The following is a 21742-nucleotide window of genomic DNA, read 5'->3' as shown; positions in this document are numbered from 1 at the left end:
CAATCTTTGAGCAACAGCAGATTCATTTACAAAAGGCAAGGAAAAAGGTATAGTTGAACATTACGTAGGATCACTGTCAGAGGCAGGGGGACTATAAAGCCCAACAAATCAATATATGCACTGAAAAAAGATTCTCATTGCTTAAGGAGTAAACAAAACAAAATGAGAAGGCCTACGTGTCATTCCTTCACTGAGCGGGGGAGCCCCCATCATCAAGGGCCATGACACTTCAGAAGCTTTGGCAGGCCATGCTGTAATACAGACTTTAGGATTATTCAATAATACCACAAAAATATTGGCAATTCTCATGAGATGGACAAGAGGCTGTAGCAGGTTATGGGCTGCAGGGGCCTAACCCTTTCCTAGTGAGATAAATCTCACGCCATGGGCTTGCAAGAGCACCATCACCCTTTCCTAATACATTACTCCCTTCTCATCAGCTTCCTCAGTATTCAGATTGGATAACTGCTCTAATAATTCTAAAGAAAGGTTACAAGAAAGGTGTGAGTGCTCCCAGGTAACCAAACGTTTCATCTAAACAACAAGCCTCTGAAAAACTAACAAAGTAAGAATTCTGGGCAGGTGAAAGTTCATGGCATCGTTTTGTCAGCAATTCTGCACAGCAGCTGCAAATGCCTCTTTGTTTTTATCTAACCACAGTGACATGCCCACACTGGTGTGACAGCAGGATTCAGGATTTAAGGAACATCTGCAGCTACATATGACCAGTTTTTCTACAAGCTGGTCTAAACACTCCAAGGAAGGTAACAGAGGTAGCTGGCAATGCTATGTCAGCAGAATGGGACCTAGGGCATTGTTGGGTACTGCAAGAAGTGTTAGTTGCTATCAGATAAATAGGCTAATGGTGAGGGAAAGTAGGATACAAGACTTCACACAATACTTAGTTCCTGCACAGTATAATATACAGAGCTAAAAAGTACACTTAGTTCTTATATACTCCACTATTACAGTACTGTTCATCAAGAGATCTCATATGACTCAAAGTTGTCATTATCCTCATTTACAATGGCTGCTCTCAGGAGAGTCTGGCTGAGAATGACATGGGACTCCTGACTCAGATTTTCCCAGTTCTTTTTAATTTAAATTATAACCTTAATGTTATTAATGTTATGTTATGTTAGTATGATTATTTATATTTAATTTCCTTTTGAGTTTTTTCTTTAATAGTGATATAATTTGAACTGACATAGTAACATGCTTTTCATATAGTTCAGCTGAAATTGTGCCTAAGGGCAGTGAAATTCTCATCCATAAGCTGCAAAAAGAAAAAACCTCTGGCACTCAGAAGCTAAACACCTGCTAGAACTAGTGGCAGATCCAGATTTTTAAGAGAATTCCTGTTGCATAATGAAAACACAAAGAAGGGAAATGTGTGGGGTGATGGAATGGTATTAAAACCATGGCACTTAGGGGGAAAGAAAAACCAGCTTAGACCACTACATACTTCAGAGCTAAATACTGAAGATTTTGACATTAAAGTTGTTCACAGTGCAATTAAAACCAGAGACTTTTGTCATGTGGGCTAGGCTGAACACTGACTCTATCATATATTGCAGGGCACTACCATGCCTTTGATTGCTAATGACAGAGTTTTCTCCCTGCCCTCAATCTCTTTACTTCTGCTCCTGATTCAGGTGCCAGGGAAAAATTGGCAAGTATTCAGCTCCAAAAAAATGCTGCCCTAGCTGTAGTAATTTTTTTTCACTGCATACTGTTTACATAATCTCATCAGCAACAGTGTGGTGTTTATCATGAACTAAACAGGTAGATGAAATGGATGGAATTGCTCTGCTACTGTAAATGACTACAAATTCTCGTAATAGAAAAGGACCTGGAAACAGGCAAACAGCCACCAAGAACTGGAATAATTTTTCAACAGGAAACAGCAGCATCTCTGGTACAACAATTTTGAAGATCAAATAGCCCAAAACTCAAGTAACAGAACCCAAAAAGCAGGCAACTAAGCAACTTTGACAGATCAAGAAAATAGAAAGTCTCTGATAATCAGAAACTAACTCAAAGCTGCTCAGTGGATAGTGCTCTAAGTACCACAGGAGAGGTCAGGCTAACACTGCTCTTCATGCACCTATTTCAGCAGAGCACCAAGTGCTGCTCCCACCTTGTCAGCATTTCTTCAAAGAGGGCTGAGCAGGGAGGGGTGTCCCATAGCTGCAAAGACAGACCACCCTGAGTAAGAGTGTAAATAATCAGAATGGTCCTCCTCCCTGTTACCTCCAGCTGACGAATCCTTTCTCACCTGAAAGAAACCAGACTGCAGAGAATGCCACAGCCAGATGTTCACTCCCAGGCTGACTTTTGATTTACAACAGCTCAGCACACAAATGTGTCTAACACATGGTGAGGAAAGCATGATTTTTCCACTGTTAGTTTTCCATAGCTTCTGATAATTTTGGTGATATTAACCCAGTTCTTCATCTACTCTTCTTTCTTCATTGCAGTAAGTCCCTTTGCAGGGTTTATGGACTGAGCAGCCTTACACGTTGACTCAGTCAGGCACATTTTCACAATAAGGAAGCAGTTAAATGGTCATGGCTCTGCTGCAGGAATGTTGGTTTAAGGCTATTAATAAGGCACATGAGGTGAATGCCTTTCAGCCAAGCACCCTCCACGTGTGCACACCTGTTTCAGCATGATTTTAAAAAGAAATACCTGAAAGAAACTGTTCATAGCACGCAGTCTCTAAGTCTCAAAAGCATTTCTGCAAATATCTTAGAGGTTTTAAACTTTTTGTACTTTACTGGTGTCAGGAATACCAATACACCAACCACCAGGCACACTACTTCCTAGTAAGCCATTTTTCCCTAATAAATTACTTTTGTCCTATTGTTCACCTGCCACTTTGAGATTATTGCCAGTGACTTCCAGTATCTTCATCATTCCTCCCTGTTGTGCTGCTGCAGAAATGCTTTCCCAGACCGAGGCCCACTGCTCTAACACTGCAACTCACTTCTCCAAGCACTCTCATTTGCTACATTTAAATCTCAGCTTAACTGTTCCCTCAGTCCTGTGATGCCAGCCTTGATATTTATGATCCATACATTTTCCACTTTCCTCTCATTTTTGGGGGAAAGACAGGGTGGTTGTTCAAGTATATTTTGTCTTTCTCTCTTGCCAGTGAAAGCATCTCAAGCAAGGCAAAGTTTTAACTCTGTTCTATTGAGCCAGACACATTATCCACATTAAAAATTAAATGCTGACTAGATAAAGGTCAATATCTGAGCAAAAAGCAAGTAATGCAACTATGAAAGAGGACCCACTACTAATCTGAATATTGTCCCCTTCTAGTCCCAATTCTTTTGCTGGCATTAACTGACAGCATTTCACATGTATACTCACTAATAAGCCACTACTTATATAACTCTGCTTTAGCAGAAACCCCAGAGCAATTAAAAGCTCACATGAGAGACGCTGCAGGCATCTGTTCACTGACAACTGTTAAGACTAATGGTCATTAGTTTAATGACTCATTCTTGTTCTTCTATACAATGTGTACAGTAATGCTGGAGGACTGATACGGTGAAGGGGAAAGGGCTCTTACTGAGGTGAGAAAAGATAAACACAGGCTCTGCTGCTGGAAAGAATGAAATAAATCCTCTGACTGAACCAAAATTGCTGAAACGTTAAAAGACACAGCTGAGCAAATCAGACATAAAATGAAAATAGAAACTGCTAATTCACAACAGGATGCCTGCTCTAATCAGGATATTCTCAACACTACAGCTTTATCACTCATCTTCCATGTCCAGTGAATAAATGCCATTAAGCAATTTTAAAATGATCCAAGTGATTACAGAAAGACATTCAATGAACAGAAAAAGGATAAAAAAATGGACAGCACTAAAGATCATCTGTAATTCAAAGGCAAGACATTGTCTAGCATTTTGGAACTTAAAAGTGTATGATGCCCTATTAAATGCTTTAAGTATTTTAAGCGACAAGTGTCTTCCCTGTGACTGATCTCACCAACATATCATTTTTACTCTTCTAATGGTCAATATTTCAAACACAACCAGCAGCAGAATTGATTAAAACAGTTATCACAGAGGCAACACTGAAAGATGGGTCTCAAGGTTGTGTTCCTATTCACTCATCTTGTATTCTCATTCAGGCAGCTGAGGTTGAGTGAATTGCTTCACTCTCTGTGCATTGCTCTGGGAACTTGGCTCCCACATCCACAATAAGGGACTCGCCAATACATACCACCTGCACACTGAGGGAACGGAAGACCTTCCTGTGCAGGAATATCTTCCCATCCTGTGTGGGTGTACAGGAGCAGATGTGTGTGCACAATGGATAGCTCCCAGGACAGATGAACTGAGACATGTCATAAGTCATGCACTGCTTTCCAATAATGATGATCTTTCTACAGGAAATTTAACAAAATAATTTTACTCCTTCAGGATATCACATTGGAGTTTATGATGGTGGAGCAGATGGAGAGTAAGATAAATGGTCTTGTTTCCTTCTCTTTACCAGCAGTTTGACCAATCTAACAATAAGAGGTGAGAGATTCCAGCAGGTACCTAGTTCCTGGCATTTCACTGAATTTACTGGCAACTAAGACTTAGATACACAACTGAACACAAAGCAGAGGCTGTAGTTAAGCTACTGAAAAGCCCTCCTACCTTGACCACTACAGGAAAGGTTGTGGAGGGACTGACTCTCCTTGTTGATGCTGATACAATCAAGTATCTTAACACACTTGTCCTGCATGCAAAACGAGCAATCAGCAAAAAGTGCCACAGACACAGGAGTCACTCAGTCTCCCCTGCTTTAGTCAAGTGGAAAATACCACTATTTTTGTCAGATGTAGGACAACTACTAAGGAAAATCTTTTCAAAAGCAGCTTTTATATACCGAATTCTAAAAGAGCACACATCATCTTGGTTTGTCCACTTGACCTTGTCTTTTGAAAAGCTGTCATGCCTCTTGTGGAACAAGTGACACTCTGCCCACTACTTCTAAAAACAGCAAGGCAAGGGGAAATGTCAAGTCCCCAACACACGCCTCATGTCTGACCGATGGTGCAAAATCATCTACTCTTGTATATCTAGCAGCTGCTCTTTTACCACTACCATTTGCATGTAAGGTTAAATAGAATTCTTGACAGCACAGTTTAATTTTAAAGATTTACAGAAGGGCACTATTCCTACAGAATATTTTTCAACTGTTCCCAAGCACTTTTGGAAGGATCTATGGCAATAACCTCCCCTGAATTTTCTTATCCGCAGTCAGCTCTTAGTTTGCCAGTACAAGCTAATGTTAGCTTGGAGGCCAGCCCTAACAGTTCAGTATCTAAAGCTTTAGCATGGTTCCAGGTTCTCATATGTTTGTCTTTAGCATTCTAAGACTTTTCAAAATACAGAGAGAATCCAAGAACAATGGACTGTGCAAAGGCAGAGAAATAAATTCATCCACCCTTTTAATTGCAGGAGATTCCTTTTGCCTTGTGACTTCCCAGACTAAAGACAATCACAACAAGTAGAACCTCCACAATCCAGTGAATTTGCAGTAGTGTGAAATCCTGTGATCTCACTGATTTAGTTGGTCTATTCTTACCTTGCATAATTTTCCATTTCTTCACATTCTCCACTGCTTTCCAGATTGCAAACAATAAGACAGTCTCACTCTCACTGATAAGCCATGCTGAAGTTATCTGTGGCAGTAATCCTAATTTCATTTGCACTTTTTCAGGCCTGGCTTCCTCTGCACCCTACACAGAATAAAAGGCTACTATAAGAAGCCTAAACAGCATTCATTTTAAATAGCAAGACCCAAATATAAATCTCAGCCTGTGTATTTCACTGCAAGTTGGGCTGTACTTGGAATTACCTGTCCAGAACAGCTCTATTTCAGAGTCCAGTCCTTTTGGCCAGGAGAGACATTCTCTTATCTTGACTACAGAGAAAAAAGCCAACTTGATAGCCTGACTCAGGCTGTAATTACTCTCTACCTTTATGCAAGCTTTTTATAATTCCAGATAGAAAGGCTGAAGGGAATCCTACAATCCTACACAAGGTGTAAAATTTGTTGCCCTCTTGCAGAAAACCATTCAAAAATGACTGAATGAGATTGGCCCCTTCCCCGTGTGCTTTTTCTTTCTTAGAGTTAGGATGATGCACGTGGTGATGTCCCTCATTTTGTGTTACTCCAGCTTTAAAAAAGAGAAAGGGACTCACTGTAAACTGTTCTATGAAAAAAAAATTAAAACCACTTTCTCAAAAAAAAAAAAAGCCTGATTATCTACTTATATAAAATCACCAAATAAGTGGTTACACACTTTAAAGGGAAGTATGGGACAATAATTAAATTCCAAGTCAAAATGCCTACGCCAAGAACATTTAATAAGGTCCCTAAATCTCAAATAGCCCCAAACTTTTTATTCCTGCCATTTACAAATACAGACTCATTCCAAAATGCATACAAGCCATAAGAATCCAGATCAATATCTATTGTAAATTAATGTGTTCTTTACTACTTCTTTCTGGGAGGCTGGGGCCCAGAGATATATAGGAAAGGAAGAGCCTTTCTCCTAGTTTTTTACAAGGTATAAAAATTACATTAAAAAGTTGAACTGATGTAACAGAAAACCTTGCACTCAAATCCTTGAGTCTACTGTGAGTGGACTAATCAAGGCAATCCACTTAAATAAATAATCCACCTACTACTAATAATAATCATATTTTTCTCTTCTCATGTATATGAAAAACAGCCAATTTGTACTATCTGCAGAATAATATTCAAGGAACAGAAGAAGTACAGCATATTTTAAACAACATCAAAATACAGAAACCAAATTCAACTCCAGTTGAGAAATATTTTAAAGAAATTAAAGTTAATAGAATAAATCCTTCTTTGTAAATCTCTTCTTATAACTTCCTTTAGTTAAAGATAACAACATATTGGATTTAAGTCCATACATAACATATCAAATGCCTTTTTTTTTACAGAGGATCTATTCATAGCAGCTTGTATTTGCAACATATGCAGCAAGTTATACTATTAAACATTCAATCCCAATGAAGTTTAAATTTCACCCCAACAATAAAGCTTGCACAGATCTTGCTACACCTGAAATCAGATTCTAGAAATAACCAATAAAAGTCATAGTAGCTACTACAACAATTAATACCTGAACATTTAAAATGTAAATACAGCTGGTTATATGGAAGTGTTATGATGAAATATGAAGAAGCATCATTAAATTTTTTGCACTTGGTAAATAAAACAAAACAAACATCACTAAGATATAGGAAAACAACAGGTGAGAGCCCTGTGATTCGGTTTACAGGTCTCTGAAAACTATGAGCTCTTCTGTGCCTTCTGCAGCCAGAACTGAGCCCACTGAGAGGTCTTTTCAGCTCCAGGGCCTTGGGGAAGAGGCTCATGCAACTCCAGAGGGAAAAGTCCCTCCTGCAGCAGAGACCCTGCAGCACTGAGCCCATACAAACTGCATTGGCTGCCAGGACAGCCCTCCAGAAAGAAGAAGGAATGTAGATGAGCTACACCAGCATTTCAAAAGCTGAACAGAACCCATATCAATGAACAGAACTTGACAAGTTTCAATGCAAATGTCTCCACAGGGCAATAATCATTTCTGAAAGCAAGATCCATTAGAATCAAGCATGTCCCCACAAATCTGAATTTTATTTCAACTCAAGTGCTCCATATATTATTTCTGACCTATCTGAAGTTAATTATACAGCTCAGAACAGGATTTGCTTCTCAGATACTTTATTAAAAGAGTCAATTCCAACACAAAAGATAGATCAGGCAAGCAGACCCCTATTTTACAAGGCCAATCATGCCACTGTAAGCCTCAGTTCAGGCAAGTATTCAACCTTGGAAAATGCATCATCCTTCAACATGATGGATAATTTCTCATTTTTCTTGACCCATGTTCTCATTTAGCTGTACAAAGAGCTGGTTAAGTCTAATTTCTCAACTAAAAATAATACCAGCGTAAATCACTGTTTTATTCAGCAGTCCTGGAAGTTATATGTAGGGAAGAGTCCACGAGGAACCTGCAACTATCAAACACCTCACTCAGACTACAACTTAACTAAGGACAACCTCAGTTTGCCAGAGCCTTGTTAGTGCCATCACCTATGCTACACATTCACGTATTTCCATATAACATGCACACAGGAACAAAGTTTAAAACTTCAGCAATGAATTCAGACTTTCAACATTGCACACCACCACCAAAAAAACAGAAGAATTATATTTTCTAGGGGTTTTAAATGCTCATTGTGAAAAAATGTGCTAACTTTTCTCTGCAGACAAAACCTCTTTGACAGGTACTAGGTACTTGAAAATGCAGATATCTTTCTCACAATAATATAGATTTCTAACCATTTCAAACCCATCCATCTTAGACGCTGAAAATATCAAAGGAACAGGGCCCTCCATCACAAGAACAGGCTAATGGAACTGGATCTGTTTCCAATCAGCTGGGGAATTACATTATTAAAGTCAGTAAATTGCTTCAGTAACATGGAAGAATTTCATGAAGGTGTTCAGAGCAGTCTGACTTTGAGAAGAGCTGGGGAAGAACTAGCAGGTGCAAGGATGTTGTGTTAGAAAACTCTTTCTCAGGAGACTGGATAGAGTTGATGACATGGGAAACTTGGGTTGCCAACTTTCTAGAGAGTATATAACATTGAAACTCTGGGAAAATTAATTGGATTATGAAGGTCGAAGAGAGAAGTCAGCCCATTACTGAAAGATAATGTAATTGAATTTTGCCAATTTTATCTGGATGATTACTCTCTAGCTGAAGGGCTAGTGCAACTTTATCATTGCTGCTGCTCTGTTTCCTTCACTACTCAGGTCCTTCTTTCACAGACTCATCTGCAGCTAAGAAAGCACATTAGTGAAAACTTCCCACAGTGGGTTGGTTTTGTGCAGCTTTCTCCATGTTTATTGCAGCTTTTCTTGAGAGATTCTCAGAACTCAGTATCCTTACTCTCAGGGTAAGGCATCGAACAGAATGAGACACTATTGAGTGGTAACAGCGGAACCTGAAAGTTGGATTTGACTTTTCTGATCAAGACCTGCACATTACTGGTTAACATTTCCATAATTCATTCACATTTGTGCCAGAGGACTCTTACTTCATGAGTTAAATTTTATTCATAGCTGAAGTCTACATTCAAAAATAAGACTCGGGTATTGTGGAAGCAAAGACTTATAAAAATTGAAAACTCCCTTTGAAACACATGCTTTCCAGTAAGTGCAGCTAGCAAACTGCAAAACACAGTCAACATTCCAACACCATGATGTCAATTTTCATATGCACAGACAAAATGCTGCATGTAGAAATCAACTCTGTCTTCCTTATGGGTGCTGTGCTTGTGTTTCCTTCTATTTCTGTTCCCAGAACTGCACCATGCAGTGGAGAGTGCAGCCCCTTAAAACATTCAAAGGCATCATCTAAATACAGTAATTCTGTCAAAAACAAAGTCACATTGACTTTTAAAAATCATGGATTTCTATGTTCTGCTTCAGTTCTCCTGAAAAACAATGTACATGCTCTAAGGACCATTTTAGATGTTTCCCTCTACAGCAGTTCAGAAAAATTCCTGCCAACAGGGATGGACTGGAACACCTGATAAAATGATCTTCAATGACACACAATAAAAAGGGGACACGTAAAAAAATGGAAATCACTTCAACATTTGCAAGGTTTGTAAGCAACAGTCAAATTATCTTTATTATATCTGGATTTGGGATTTTTTTCCAGAGAGATAAATACAGCCAATTTTCCAGAAAACAGCTGCAGACACAGCTTTAAATGCCATCTGTCCTTAGCAGTTATATGAAGGAGAGATGGAATGATTCACACTACGCAACAGGAAATATGATAACCAAGTAGTTAGCACTAATAAAATTCAGCCTCAGTTTGCTTCCTATGGGCAGGTCTTACTCCAGAAAAACTCCCACTGATGTCTCAGGCAAAGTGCCTGCAGACTTCACTTGTTACTCAAGTGCAGGATGTTGCACTGATGAAGCAGAAAGCCTGAATTTTACAAAATAAGGTCTCACTTGTGGCACAGCAATGTAATGAAGTCCACAGAGCTCCCCAGCCCAAATCTGTTTCAGAACTGAGGTTTCGTAGTGCCTGGAGTACAAGGGTTCTCATGCTACCAGTGATTCAAACTGAACCTTTGGCAGACAATGAATGATGGGACACTCCTACAGTTGAAGAGGACAAAGCCTTTTTTTCAGTGTTCTCAAGGATTGGCCTTAACATTTGAAATAGTAAAACAAAGCCTTTAATTCCTGCATTTCCCCCATTTCTAAATAGTGGCGTCTGTGTGACATATGACAGATGGCTCACAGAGACCTAAATTCAGCAAGAAAAATAATCAATTATAAACAAATACATCATTGATGTTTGCTAAGGACATAATTCAAGCAAGTTCAAAAGATCAGAACAAGCCCCACATGTTCTGTTATCCCAGTTAAGGCCCTTCTCAAGATGGTTATCTACAGGAAGAAATTTTCTCCAAGAAAAGCTTAGTGTTCCCAGAACATCTCTGTTTCCCTTGGAGAAATCATGAAAGTGGAGTGTTTTTTAATTAACTCATAAATAAAAATATAAAGTAAATTCTCCCTTTCATAGTCACACTGCTGTTTAAGGCAAAAGTTTTAAAAGATTGCACATTAAGAACAGGTGATGCCAACAGGATATTTGAAAGGCCCATGAGACTTACAACATTAGGTAAAAAGTCTTTGCCTACTGATCTAATTGCTGCCTAATTTTCAAATCTATTCCCACCAGATAAGTAATGGCATTTTAAGCCCAGCTCCTGGCATTAAAAATACATTCCTAGTTTCCTCTTAGCAGAAGATAAACAGCTGCATGGTAAACCCCCATACATTAAGACAGAGTTCTGGAGGTTTTTCTTATAGTTTTACCCAACCTATTGTGTTCCAAATTTAACTGAAAGAGAGAGGAAGAGGAAACGGGAAAAGCATTTGAGTGCGTAGTTTCACAGTGGGGTGAAAGAAAGTGCTCTCTCATGCAGGGAAAATGTCTGGAATATTTGTGTTTTACAGAAGGACTGGTCACACTGAAATGGGAATTTAAGCCAAGCCATATTTAGTGAAATATCAGAAATCATTTCTCGATTTATCTTGCTCAAGGAAATACTAGTGTTTGTTTATGAACAAGAAGCTATTCCAGCAATTAAGCCTAAATTTTCTTGCATACTTTAAGAATCATTCTAAAACTCTAAAATTTGAAAACTTACCAGAAACACACAGGAATTCATACACTGAAAGGATAATATTCTTTGCTTTGTTTTGTCTTTCATAGCATTTCCTACCATTCAATTAACACTGGTAACTGTTGTCAGTCTCTCAGTTGGTTTTCTATGAAAAGACTTAAGAATCACTAGTCTAGAGGAAAAGTAACTGTTACAGCCACATAAAGCACACTATATTCATATAAATAAAGTTATAAAATCAGGGGACAAAACTAGAGCTTGTTCAAGCATCTGATCAGGTAGTGGCTTTAGCAAAACCCACACACAGCACAGGGCACACACAGCCCATCTCTGCAGTCACAGATAAATTCCCTCTTCAGCTTTCAACAGAAGTGCTGATGAACTCAGCTGAAAGAATCTTCATTATGCTGCACCTGGCAGCATAATGCTCTACCTGGCAGTTTCCAACTAGAACATCACCCACCAAGCAGACAATACTCAAGACACTACTACGCTACGGGGTTTCTCAGCCAACATCCATGTTAGTCAACCAGGGAAGAGTTTAAAGTATTTGGAGACTCAAGAAAACAAAAACCCAAGAGAGTAGTGAGACCTTGAAAACATCTAATAAGAGAAGACTCTCAGCAGAGGAAGCCAAACCATATTTTAGCATATTTTATTTATTGTACATCTCCAATCACTGAGCTTGTGCTTCCACACCTCTGCTACACCAACAAATGCTGTAGGAGCTCAGAAATAAGAAAAACTCCCATCAGAAGAGGCAAATCTGAATTTATCAGAACCACTACTTGTACTGTCCTTTCACATTTCTCCATCCCAGTAGATGGGCTGGAGCAGCCACATATACAAACAGGGAAATTGCAACAAAAGGGGGAGGGGGTGTTTTGGGTTTTTTGGTGTTTGTTTTTGGGGTTTTTTTATCTAGTTAATTTCTTGCTGATTCAGCCAGCTGGGAATAAAGCCAGTTTCTGCAATCTTCTCCAAGCTTCAGCAAGGTGCACGCCAGAAAACACTTCTGGCCAAACAGAGTTTGAGAAAACACAATCCCTTACTCTTCGCATTCAGTAGTGGTGCAGGTGTGCCCGTGTCATTTTACTTTTATGATTCTAGAAGGCAAGAGAGCAGGCAGCAAAGGCCTCCTCTTTTTGCCTTCATCTACTGCACAGTGAGCCTCTACAGGTGCTTTCACATACACACACTGTGAATGTTACCCTGTTGTGCTTGCAGGCGCTAACAGGAGACTGTATCCTATAAATTTAGAACAGCTTCAATTTTTGGCAAAGCACCTGATGACAGAAAAACCCAACATTACATAAACACAGAAATACATGATTCTACATATAAACAAATGTTCCACTTATTTAATGCTACAAATCAACCTCATTAACCAGTTGGGACCTCCCACCATGACACAACTGACAACAGTTAGCATAGAACAACAATCTAGTAACTGCAATCATAAATGCAATTTTAATATTGTTTCACAATTTAGTTGAGCTGACTTGCATTCACTGTGTTTCCAGTGCATCCAGAAGCATGACAAACTGACAATTCTTGGAAACCACATTTCTCAAAACAGACTGAGAATACTGTTTTCATTTTCTCTCCATAATGATGTTAAATTTAATAAATACAAAATTAGAAACAGAAATAACATTGTTGCTAAACACTTTATGTAATGTGCTCTCTGGAAGGGATTTATTAGGCCAAGTTCTCAAAAATTGTTCTCTCTTTATGAACATGTGACACTTGTACTTGCACTTCTTAAATATTATCAAATGTATACACACTCAAGGAGTGGAATTTACACACCAGAAACCTAATATTTCAAAAGAATTACAAGGGCGAAAGTTCTGGGTTAACCAGCTAAATATGATGAGAAATACTTAGCCAGACTCTTGGAAGTGCCTAAGGCACCTCATGCCTGGCTCTCATGAAATGAATTGAAATTTACCTTGTTATTTATTTTGCAAAATCCAGCTAAACACCCATCAAGGCAGTTGAGTACTTAACAGTGTTTGTGTTTGTTTAACCTGTCTCAAGTCTTACTGAAAGTCATCAAAACACAAACCTTTCTGAAAATGCTGCTCTATCTGCATTAATTTAACACCCTATGTAGCTGATGGTCATCATAAAAGGAGTTCATAGAACTGTCCTTCCTCCTACAAGCTGGAAAAAAGACATTTTGAAAATCTGACCCTTAAATTCCAGAGCACTTGACAGTCTACAGACCAGCTAATAACAAGTTTTCCCCTTATGGGAAAGAAAGTTATATGCATGCTTTCAAAACCTAAAGGAATTATTGTCTATCACTGACAATAAAGTGAGTGCAAAAAGCATATCAGAACTGCAGGGCTTTTAAGTTCCTATGTGGGTCTTAGTAGTCTCTCCAGAGTTGCCATGGCCATATCCAGTGTCCTTTCTGGAATGTTGTGCTCACTAACAAACTGTACTTCAAAAACAAACCCATTCTTTCACCATGCACAAACTCTCTCTGTTTAACAGAGATTTTTAAATGTACATTCTTTTGAAGCAAACATTTTGGATGACTAAATCTTGAATTCTGGATGAATATTAAAAGGACTTTATTATCAGTACAATCAATCATGTACATTTTCTGTGATGCAAAGGCAGGAATGGAATTTGGTGCATTGTGCAAAGCTGCCACCTCAGTGCAGTTTATGCCCCAATTTGGTAAGGAATATGAAGGCTCCTGCTGCACCAAGCAGACCTCAATGAGTAATTATCAATGACTAAGTGTTCAAGTATCTTCTAAAATCAAAGATCATCCTATAGCTATTCCCTCATTTCTTGACTACGCTCTCAAGAGAAATTGGAAACCACTGGCAGCTGTTAGAGATTATTCCTACACTTGAGGCTTCTTCAAATGTGCCAGTCTCTTGTTTATCTGGTTTGGCAAGCAGCAATTTGCAGCTCTACACACAACTGATTTGAGCATCTCTGTCCAGCTTTTAGCCTAACTTCATCAGAAGTCATCACAGTAGCAAATAAATGAGATAGTAAAAGGATGCCTTCATTGATGACATCTGAACTCTTGATCATCTCCCATAGATGACTTTAGTTTTTAAAATGTCCTCATAAAAAATTAAGTATTTATACATACTTTGTGTCTAAAGTCACAAGGCACAAGCGTCAATTTTTCAGGCAATCCAATTCTTTGGGATTTTAAATTGAGGGTAAGAGCAGTTCCGCTTCTATGAGCACTGGCTGAGCAATCATTATCAGTCCTGAATTTAAAGCGAGTTCAGAAACTTAAACATACATTTTCTGGTAATGCTGTCACTGAGTTGCAACCTTGTCAATAGCAACAAATATTTTAAGTCAGAATACTTCTACAGAGTCTCAGATGTGTTACTTGTCTTTACAAGCAGCATCTCATTCTTCAAACAGAATAAAACCACAGGCCTTTTGAGGCTGATGGCAAAACTCCAGATGGGGGCAGAATTGCAACCTGCCCATAGAAATGGAAAACTGCTTCAAACTTAACTTAGGACTTGCAAATCTCATCCTGATATTTCTGGTCAAACTTACTAGAGACTTAAGAATCCTCACTATTGTATGGGATGTGGTTCATCATCTATTTTCTGGATATCAGTGTGTAATATATTCAGTGACTGTAAAACAATAATCCAAAGGTTTTCCACAAAGATGTTCTCATATAATCGACATCAGATTTTTGGCCTTACGAAGTTCAGTCTTAAAGACATTTACTATGTTGGTAGTTTTTGGCAGATTTGTTACAGCAGAATAATTTTGAATACAATAATGTTTTCAGCATTTATAGCCTTCACATCCAGAATATCACAGATAGTTAGGAAAAAACATAATGCAGGCAAGGATCACAGAAACATAAATCATGGAAGCAACCAACAGTTTATTCAATGAATATATGAGCTATGAAACTTTCCCTTCCATAGAAACTCAGAGCTAATACTTCTTAAATATCCAGACATGGTGTCTTTGCTGTTATTCCCTCTGCAGATATCAGCAAACCCATGGTCTTTGGAGGCAAATTTACTGACTTGTAGAGGGTTTGATTTGGACTGTAGGACCTAAGAAAATGTCCTGATTTGAAAACAACCTACTAGAGAATAAATCTAAAATGAATCCATGTGTGAAATTCTTGATGATACATATTTGCCTACATGAATCTGCTAGCTATCATTTCTTCCTGCCAGTAATCCCTTAGTAAGAATATACAGTCTTACCTACATTTCATAACAAATATAACAGTATCTAGCTGACGTAATAAAATGGTGTAATAAAATGTTATCACAAGGTTAAGAAAGGGTGGTTACTACACTGAGCATTCTGCCTGTTCAATTACAAATATGAACCTATATATATTCAAGAGATCCCTTCAAAACAGCAAAACTGGACTTGGGTTTTACTTCATTAGCTTAATCACCTCCCAAAATCTGTAGTGCTGATAGCTCTCCTGCTGCAATGTGAGAAAAAATGTGAGGAGACTTTTACACAATATTTAGCAATAAATAGGAAGCTATGGGTATAGTCAACATTCCCAAACACATCTAATCAGTAGAATACAGTAACTTCTTTGGACAAAGCCATCATTTAAATCTTTATAAACAATGAATTATTCTATGTTGCTGTTACCATTTGATGAAGTACTTTGTTTGCTTTTAAGAAAAACATACAGACAATTTGCTTGTATTATCATTAGCTTTAGAATAATGCAGTTCCATTAACTTCATTTATACTGGCTCTATATTTGTAAAAGAACACAGCCAAGGCTTACCTATAAGTGGTCTCTTCCTGAGTGATTTATATTACTGTTCTTGGTCACAGAGCAGATTTAACAAACAGGCAGCTCAGCCATGCTCAGGGTTAAACTATTCCCTGGGTTATCCCAGAAAACCCAACCTACCTACTAGTATAGTGACTAATCTGCCCTTGACAAACTAACTTGGTCAAATTTGAGACACTGCACATCTGTAAGGGCAGAGTTCAGTATGGAGCCCACCTAAGCACCACGCTGGGCTTATTAACATGCTGTGAAGAATCAGAAAGGGCTCCTATAACCAAAGTTAACTTCCATTTCTTCTCAGGAACAGCTACCTCTTTTTCACAACTTCTCATGTTAAAGTTTTCTTTGCATTATATTCATACCACATTTCCACCACATTCTTTTAAAATGGTCATTTATTTTATTCTGTACCTGCCTCAAGCAGGATGAAATTAATCAATTGCACGTAAGTGATATGACATAGACTTGTGACCCTGCCCAGCATCCAATTGTTTCTAATTGATTAGCTCCAGACATAAGCACTTTAATAGCCAAAAACAACAGAAGTGGAAGTTAGGTACAATATTAGGGTAAGGTGACTGTGTGTGGTCCTTATAGTATGGCCCCAAGCAACCAATTAAAGAATTAATGGTTACTGGATACCAAAAATGTTATGTTAAATAATATGAAATATCTTTAATGTGCCTAAAATTATGATCAAACACCTAAAACTTAGGAGTGGAAAAGGCCTCCTACAAGACTGGGGTTAAGTGCTAATGACTGAAATATGACATCAGATTACAGTATTTTGAAGGACAATCAGGACCATAAAAATTGACCTGGATTGAAACGTTCATAAAGCTACTCACAATAGCCTATTGATTACTACAATGTGTTTGAGTTGTTTTTATTATAAAGAGACAAGTGAAGCTATGCCAAACCACTCATGGAGAAGAGGAAACTATGCCACTACTGGTTCCAGTTCTACAATAAGAAAAATATGAAAGAAAAAATACAAGAAAAACATTGTAAAATAAAAAAAAAATTGGTCTCTTCATAACCAAGAGGCCCAAACATGAATTTAATGTTTCGCCTCTGAGCTTCTATTCTCATCTTGAACAGAACCATTAAGGGAACTTCACATACTATTTTCTGAGTGTTTTATAGGGATGGTTATTGCAGCATCACTCCAACTCCTTGCACAGAAAAATACAAGTTGGAGAGGCACAAAAAATGACTAACATTTTTGTCCTTGCATAAGAAACATGCAGGCAAGAAGCAGATCCCACCACAGCCCCCTCTCCTTGGATATGTGCTGAATGAACTGTGTTTTACTGCACAATTAATATAAATGTAAACTTTTACTTCAGTGGCAAACCCTTTACTCAAGTAACCAGTGTACTTGCATGACTAGCTGCAATCACAATACAAAGAGAGGATGTGTTCATCAGCTGCCAAATGACTCACAACACACAGTACACTCGGCAGTGCTACTGAGGATGAGTTGGAGCCCCATTCCCGCTACCTTAAACCTCAAAGTTCACCCTAAGTTTCTAGCTTACTTAGCTGTCTAATACAGTCTCCTCAGTTCTTTATGCTCCCTTTGAATTTACTTTTGCCTGCTGTATTGTTTGCCAATTCCAAATTCTTTGTGTTGTGTTTAAGTACTGCCCAGCACATCAGGCTCCTGTTTTAACCATTTCTCAGCACTGCAAAGGTACAAACACTACACAACACTATTGTAGTAAACAGCAACCCTGATTTTATTTAAAGATGTTATTGTTTTGTCAGAAACTACTACAATTCTCCAAAAATCAATGCTATTTGTTTTTTTTAAAGATTCTCCAGTTTATTTAGCTGTCCCTTTCTAAGGATTTCTGGATTTCAGTGTGTTTAAGACCAAAGAATCCCTGAAACACTCTGTGCTGTGGGAACTATCAGTATAGAGAATGACATAGGATAACAACATCTCTGCTGCATGCCAGCACACCATATTTCTTGAAATACTCACTTCTTGGAACTGATTAGGCTCATGTGTCAGGCAATAGATCAGATGGCAGCTATGGTTTTCCTCTACAGTTCCTGTACTCATTGAACACCACTAAAGCAAAGACCTTTTTGGACCACCTTCCCCACACCCTGACATTGAATTGCACGTGCTTTTTGATGTTCTACCCATGTATTTCTATAACCCTTGTCACTTAGAGTATCTCAGCATTTATCAGGTGCTAAAACTCCTAGGGGCAAAGAGCAGCTGTGCTGCCAGAAAGACCCATGGCATCACACACCTGGCAAGATCTCCCTTTGGTCCCCATTAGTAAAGTCAGGTACAATATTACTAGTAAGAGAGAATATTAATTTTCCACATGGATGTCTTTGAAAGTTCATTGAAAGGAAAATCTTCTCATTGGGAATCTTAATTTCAGTGCAGTTCCTTCAGCAGTTTTCTGTTTAAAAACAGTAATACAAAGTGTGTAGCAAGATCACCTGGTAAAGGACCAGGCATGATACAGCAAGTTCATTACTTACCTGTAGATGAGCATAGAGAGCAATAGCAAGCCAAGTGACCTCCCAGGAGAATCCAGTGCCTTTAGAGCTGGCCATCCTCATGCCTTGGGGCTCTGCTGGGAGAAATTGGTTCAAATTACAAAAAAAAAATCAAGTGGGCTCAGGCAGAATTTCAACGACTAAACCAAACTGGGCCGGCCGCTGGAAGCAACGCAATGCAAACACCAGAGTGCCCTGCTGGCCAGAGCAGCAGGCGCAGCACATGCCATGAGCACAGCCTGCAGGGTGAGGCAGCTCCAATTAGGGAACAGAAAAGGGGGGAAATGAAAGGTTTGGGGAACCTGGCAGTAGAGGACAAGGCTGATTGCTTCCTGAAGTGAGTAGAATTTATCAAATTGGGAACCCCTCCCATCTTGATCTCTAGAAGGTAGAGTCCAAGAAGCATAGGGTTTCTGATACATTTTCCAGCACTTTCACCCACTCAAAGCTGAAAGCCCAGCCCTGGGATTTCAGCAGTCATTTGCACTGCCTTTGAAAGTTCTGATCACAACAACTCGGAGACTATGCAATCAGGGCAGAATAAAAAAAATCCATCAGTTTTGGTGATCATCATGATTTCAAGGCCAACATGAAACTGTCAGTTGCTTTTACTAAAAAGTTCAATTTAAAATTACCAACAAAAATAATTAGCAATACTGCTAATTCTGTTAATTCCTAGTGTCAATGCATCTTATTGCCTTAGACTATACATTGCTACAGTGATCCCAGAACAGCGCAAGTTTCACACACCGCCACTACACATGCACACACAAACAAACCTCCCTCTCCCTCCTTCCAGCCACCATCTCACTGGTCTGCCAAGCCCCGCACTGAATGCAAACCTCTCCTTCAAATAAAGTACTTTCTAAAAGGTCACACACCACAAAGGAAAACCATCTATCCAAACAGTTCTTGCACCTGTCAACTGACCATAATTAAGATTCCTTACAGAAAAAGGTGTTTTAATTCCTCCCGCCAAAAAATCTCCAAACCCTTAAAAGTTCCCCCCTCGCTCAAAACCTTTAGCACTCCTGGATGCTTTTGTCATTCAAAAGTTTCAATAAACTACAGCAAAAAAAAAAAAAAAAAAGAAGGGCATTGCCGAGAGCCCCAGTCGGCCAAATACGACAGACTCCGGTACTTGCCCGGTGCCGGCGCCTGGGTTGCCCCACAGATGGACAAGCACCCGCGTCGGTTTGCCCTCCCAGACACCCCTCTAGGGCAACCTGGGCCCAGCACCGCGGCCGCCCCAGCTTGGGCCGAACCCGCCCGTGCCGTAGCCGGGAAGGGGGTCGGAAAGCTGCGACTTCCCGAGAGCCAGCGCCGAGCTCACCCACCTGGAGCGGCGCGGCGGGGAGCGCAGCGCAGCGGGCCGGGCGACGCCGACGCGCGGGAGAGCCTCGCCTGTCACGGCCCCGGGGATGCAGCATCTTGCCCCACCAGCGGCGGCCCCTCCCTCACGCCGGGCTCCAGCCCACCGCCGCGCCCCAGCGAGGTCCTACAGGCTGCTGGCAGAGAGCCGCCCCCGCCCGCCCGCGCAGCCCGGCCCGACCCCGGCCGGAGGAGCCCGGGCGCCTCCACCTGCGGCGCGAGGCCCGCCCGGCTCCGCTCCCCGCGCAGCCTTTGCCCCCCCGGCCAGGGCTGCCGGGCGGGCGGCCAAGGGGGCCCGTCCCCACACCGGCTGCGGAGGCACCGGCGACGCTCCCGTGTCGGGGGCCGAGACCCCAGCAGCCCCGAGACCAAGTGGTTCGTCTTCCCCCGAGGGGACAAAGCTACCGTGAAGTCAGCCTCCGAATCTGATGCAAAGCAGCTTCCAAAACCACAACCATCCTGTGTCTCATCTCCAAGTAACTCTCACAATACAGCTGCAAATCTGCTCGCACACCGAGGAGGTCTTCAATCATGCTGCCCTCTACGATATTTTTAGGTTTCCTACTGTAAATCTGACGAGCATGTCTCGCAAGACAGCTTTGCTCTCGTCCTCTCTCTGAGCTTCGAGCTGTTAAATACGAACGCCAAAATCCTCTACCTTTGCGCTACGGCTCCCACTGATGTCCCGAGCTTTCGACGAGTCCGCTACGAGCAGCACGTAGAGAAAGGGCTCTGATCCCTGCCACTGAAGTTAAAAATATGCTCCAGTGAACTAAACATAACCGATGAAGAGTTTGTCCAAATATGTTGCACTGGAAACTTTTCCAATCTGTTTAAGTTTCTCACCAGCACGGGAAGGCGCCTCCTCTATCGTTAGGAACAGAGTGCCCTCTGCTGAAACCAGCGTGCCAGAGACCGGGAGCTGAGAGCCTGCAGAACAGCCGCACTCCCGGCCGGGAGCAGCGCGAAGGCTCGCTCGGACATAGACCTCGCAGACACACCTGCGCTGCCCGGGCTGCCTGCTGCGCGCCGCTGTAACTCACAGGCTTCTCTGTCTCGGGTTCACCCTTTACAGCTGAGGAAAGCTGTTCTCCCAGTCTGTATATTACCATGATAATAGGCTGTGTAACAAGCGAGAGTGCTGCTGAGGACTCAGTCTTCTCTTTTTCTAATACTGGTCAGCTAGAAGTGTATCAACTTCCTGGAAGTGTATCAACTTCCATTTCAGTTGCTACAGTTATTGAAACCCTTAGTCCTTTCCATGACTGCAATTATACCTCTGTTATCTTCCAGACACCTGTGCAATCAGCATATACTTCAGACTTGATCACAGTTGATTTTAAAGCCAGAATTTAGCCATTCTCTATCACTTGATGCAGAAAATCCATTTTCCTGGCCCAAACTACAGCAGGTAGTATTACAAAACCAAAACCAAAAGGTGTTCACAACTGCATGATGAAGTTGACCCTCCAGACCTGACATCTACTTAGGACTGGGCACAGTTGGCCCTATGTTTACTTAGATTATCTCTTTTCTTACAATTTTCTTACAATTATAACGAAGGTGTCCCCTGAGTCCCTGAAGGAAAAGGTGCAGAGTGAACTATTAATTTGTTTGCCAGATGGGCCTGTTTAGACAAAACAGCTCTCACTGTGTTGCTATCACTGGTATTAGCCTTAGATTACATTGAAAGGTTTGGCCCCAAGATCCTAATAGAGTTTCCCAAACTGAAATGCTAGTCAGCATTTCTTCATGCTTCTCCTTTTCAGAGCTGTTACTC

At 40.4% G+C, this 21742-nt stretch overlaps 1 protein-coding gene across 3 annotated transcripts in view; it reads right to left on the bottom strand.

Annotated features, from left to right (window-relative positions):
* Positions 1–20754, bottom strand: part of ADAMTSL3 (ADAMTS like 3) — a 172671-nt gene extending 151917 nt beyond the window's left edge. Inside the window, exons 1-2 of one of the 3 annotated variants that reach the window (XM_071568538.1) lie at positions 20621–20754; positions 18574–18665 (exon numbers count right to left, since the gene is read on the bottom strand). In XM_071568538.1, the coding sequence (XP_071424639.1) occupies positions 18574–18654 (81 nt within the window). In that variant the 5' untranslated portion in view covers positions 18655–18665; positions 20621–20754. Of the gene's footprint in view, positions 1–18573; positions 18666–19928; positions 20019–20367; positions 20448–20620 lie in introns of those variants that run through there. The other 2 variants (XM_071568539.1, XM_071568537.1) reach the window with 2 other exon arrangements.
* Positions 20755–21742: the final 988 nt, after the last annotated feature.

Source organism: Pithys albifrons, chromosome 13 (genome assembly GCF_047495875.1).
Source record: "Pithys albifrons albifrons isolate INPA30051 chromosome 13, PitAlb_v1, whole genome shotgun sequence".
NCBI classification, from domain to species: Eukaryota; Metazoa; Chordata; class Aves; order Passeriformes; family Thamnophilidae; genus Pithys; species Pithys albifrons.
Note: the sequence above shows the minus strand (reverse complement) of the source record. Positions and strands in the feature narration are given on the sequence as shown.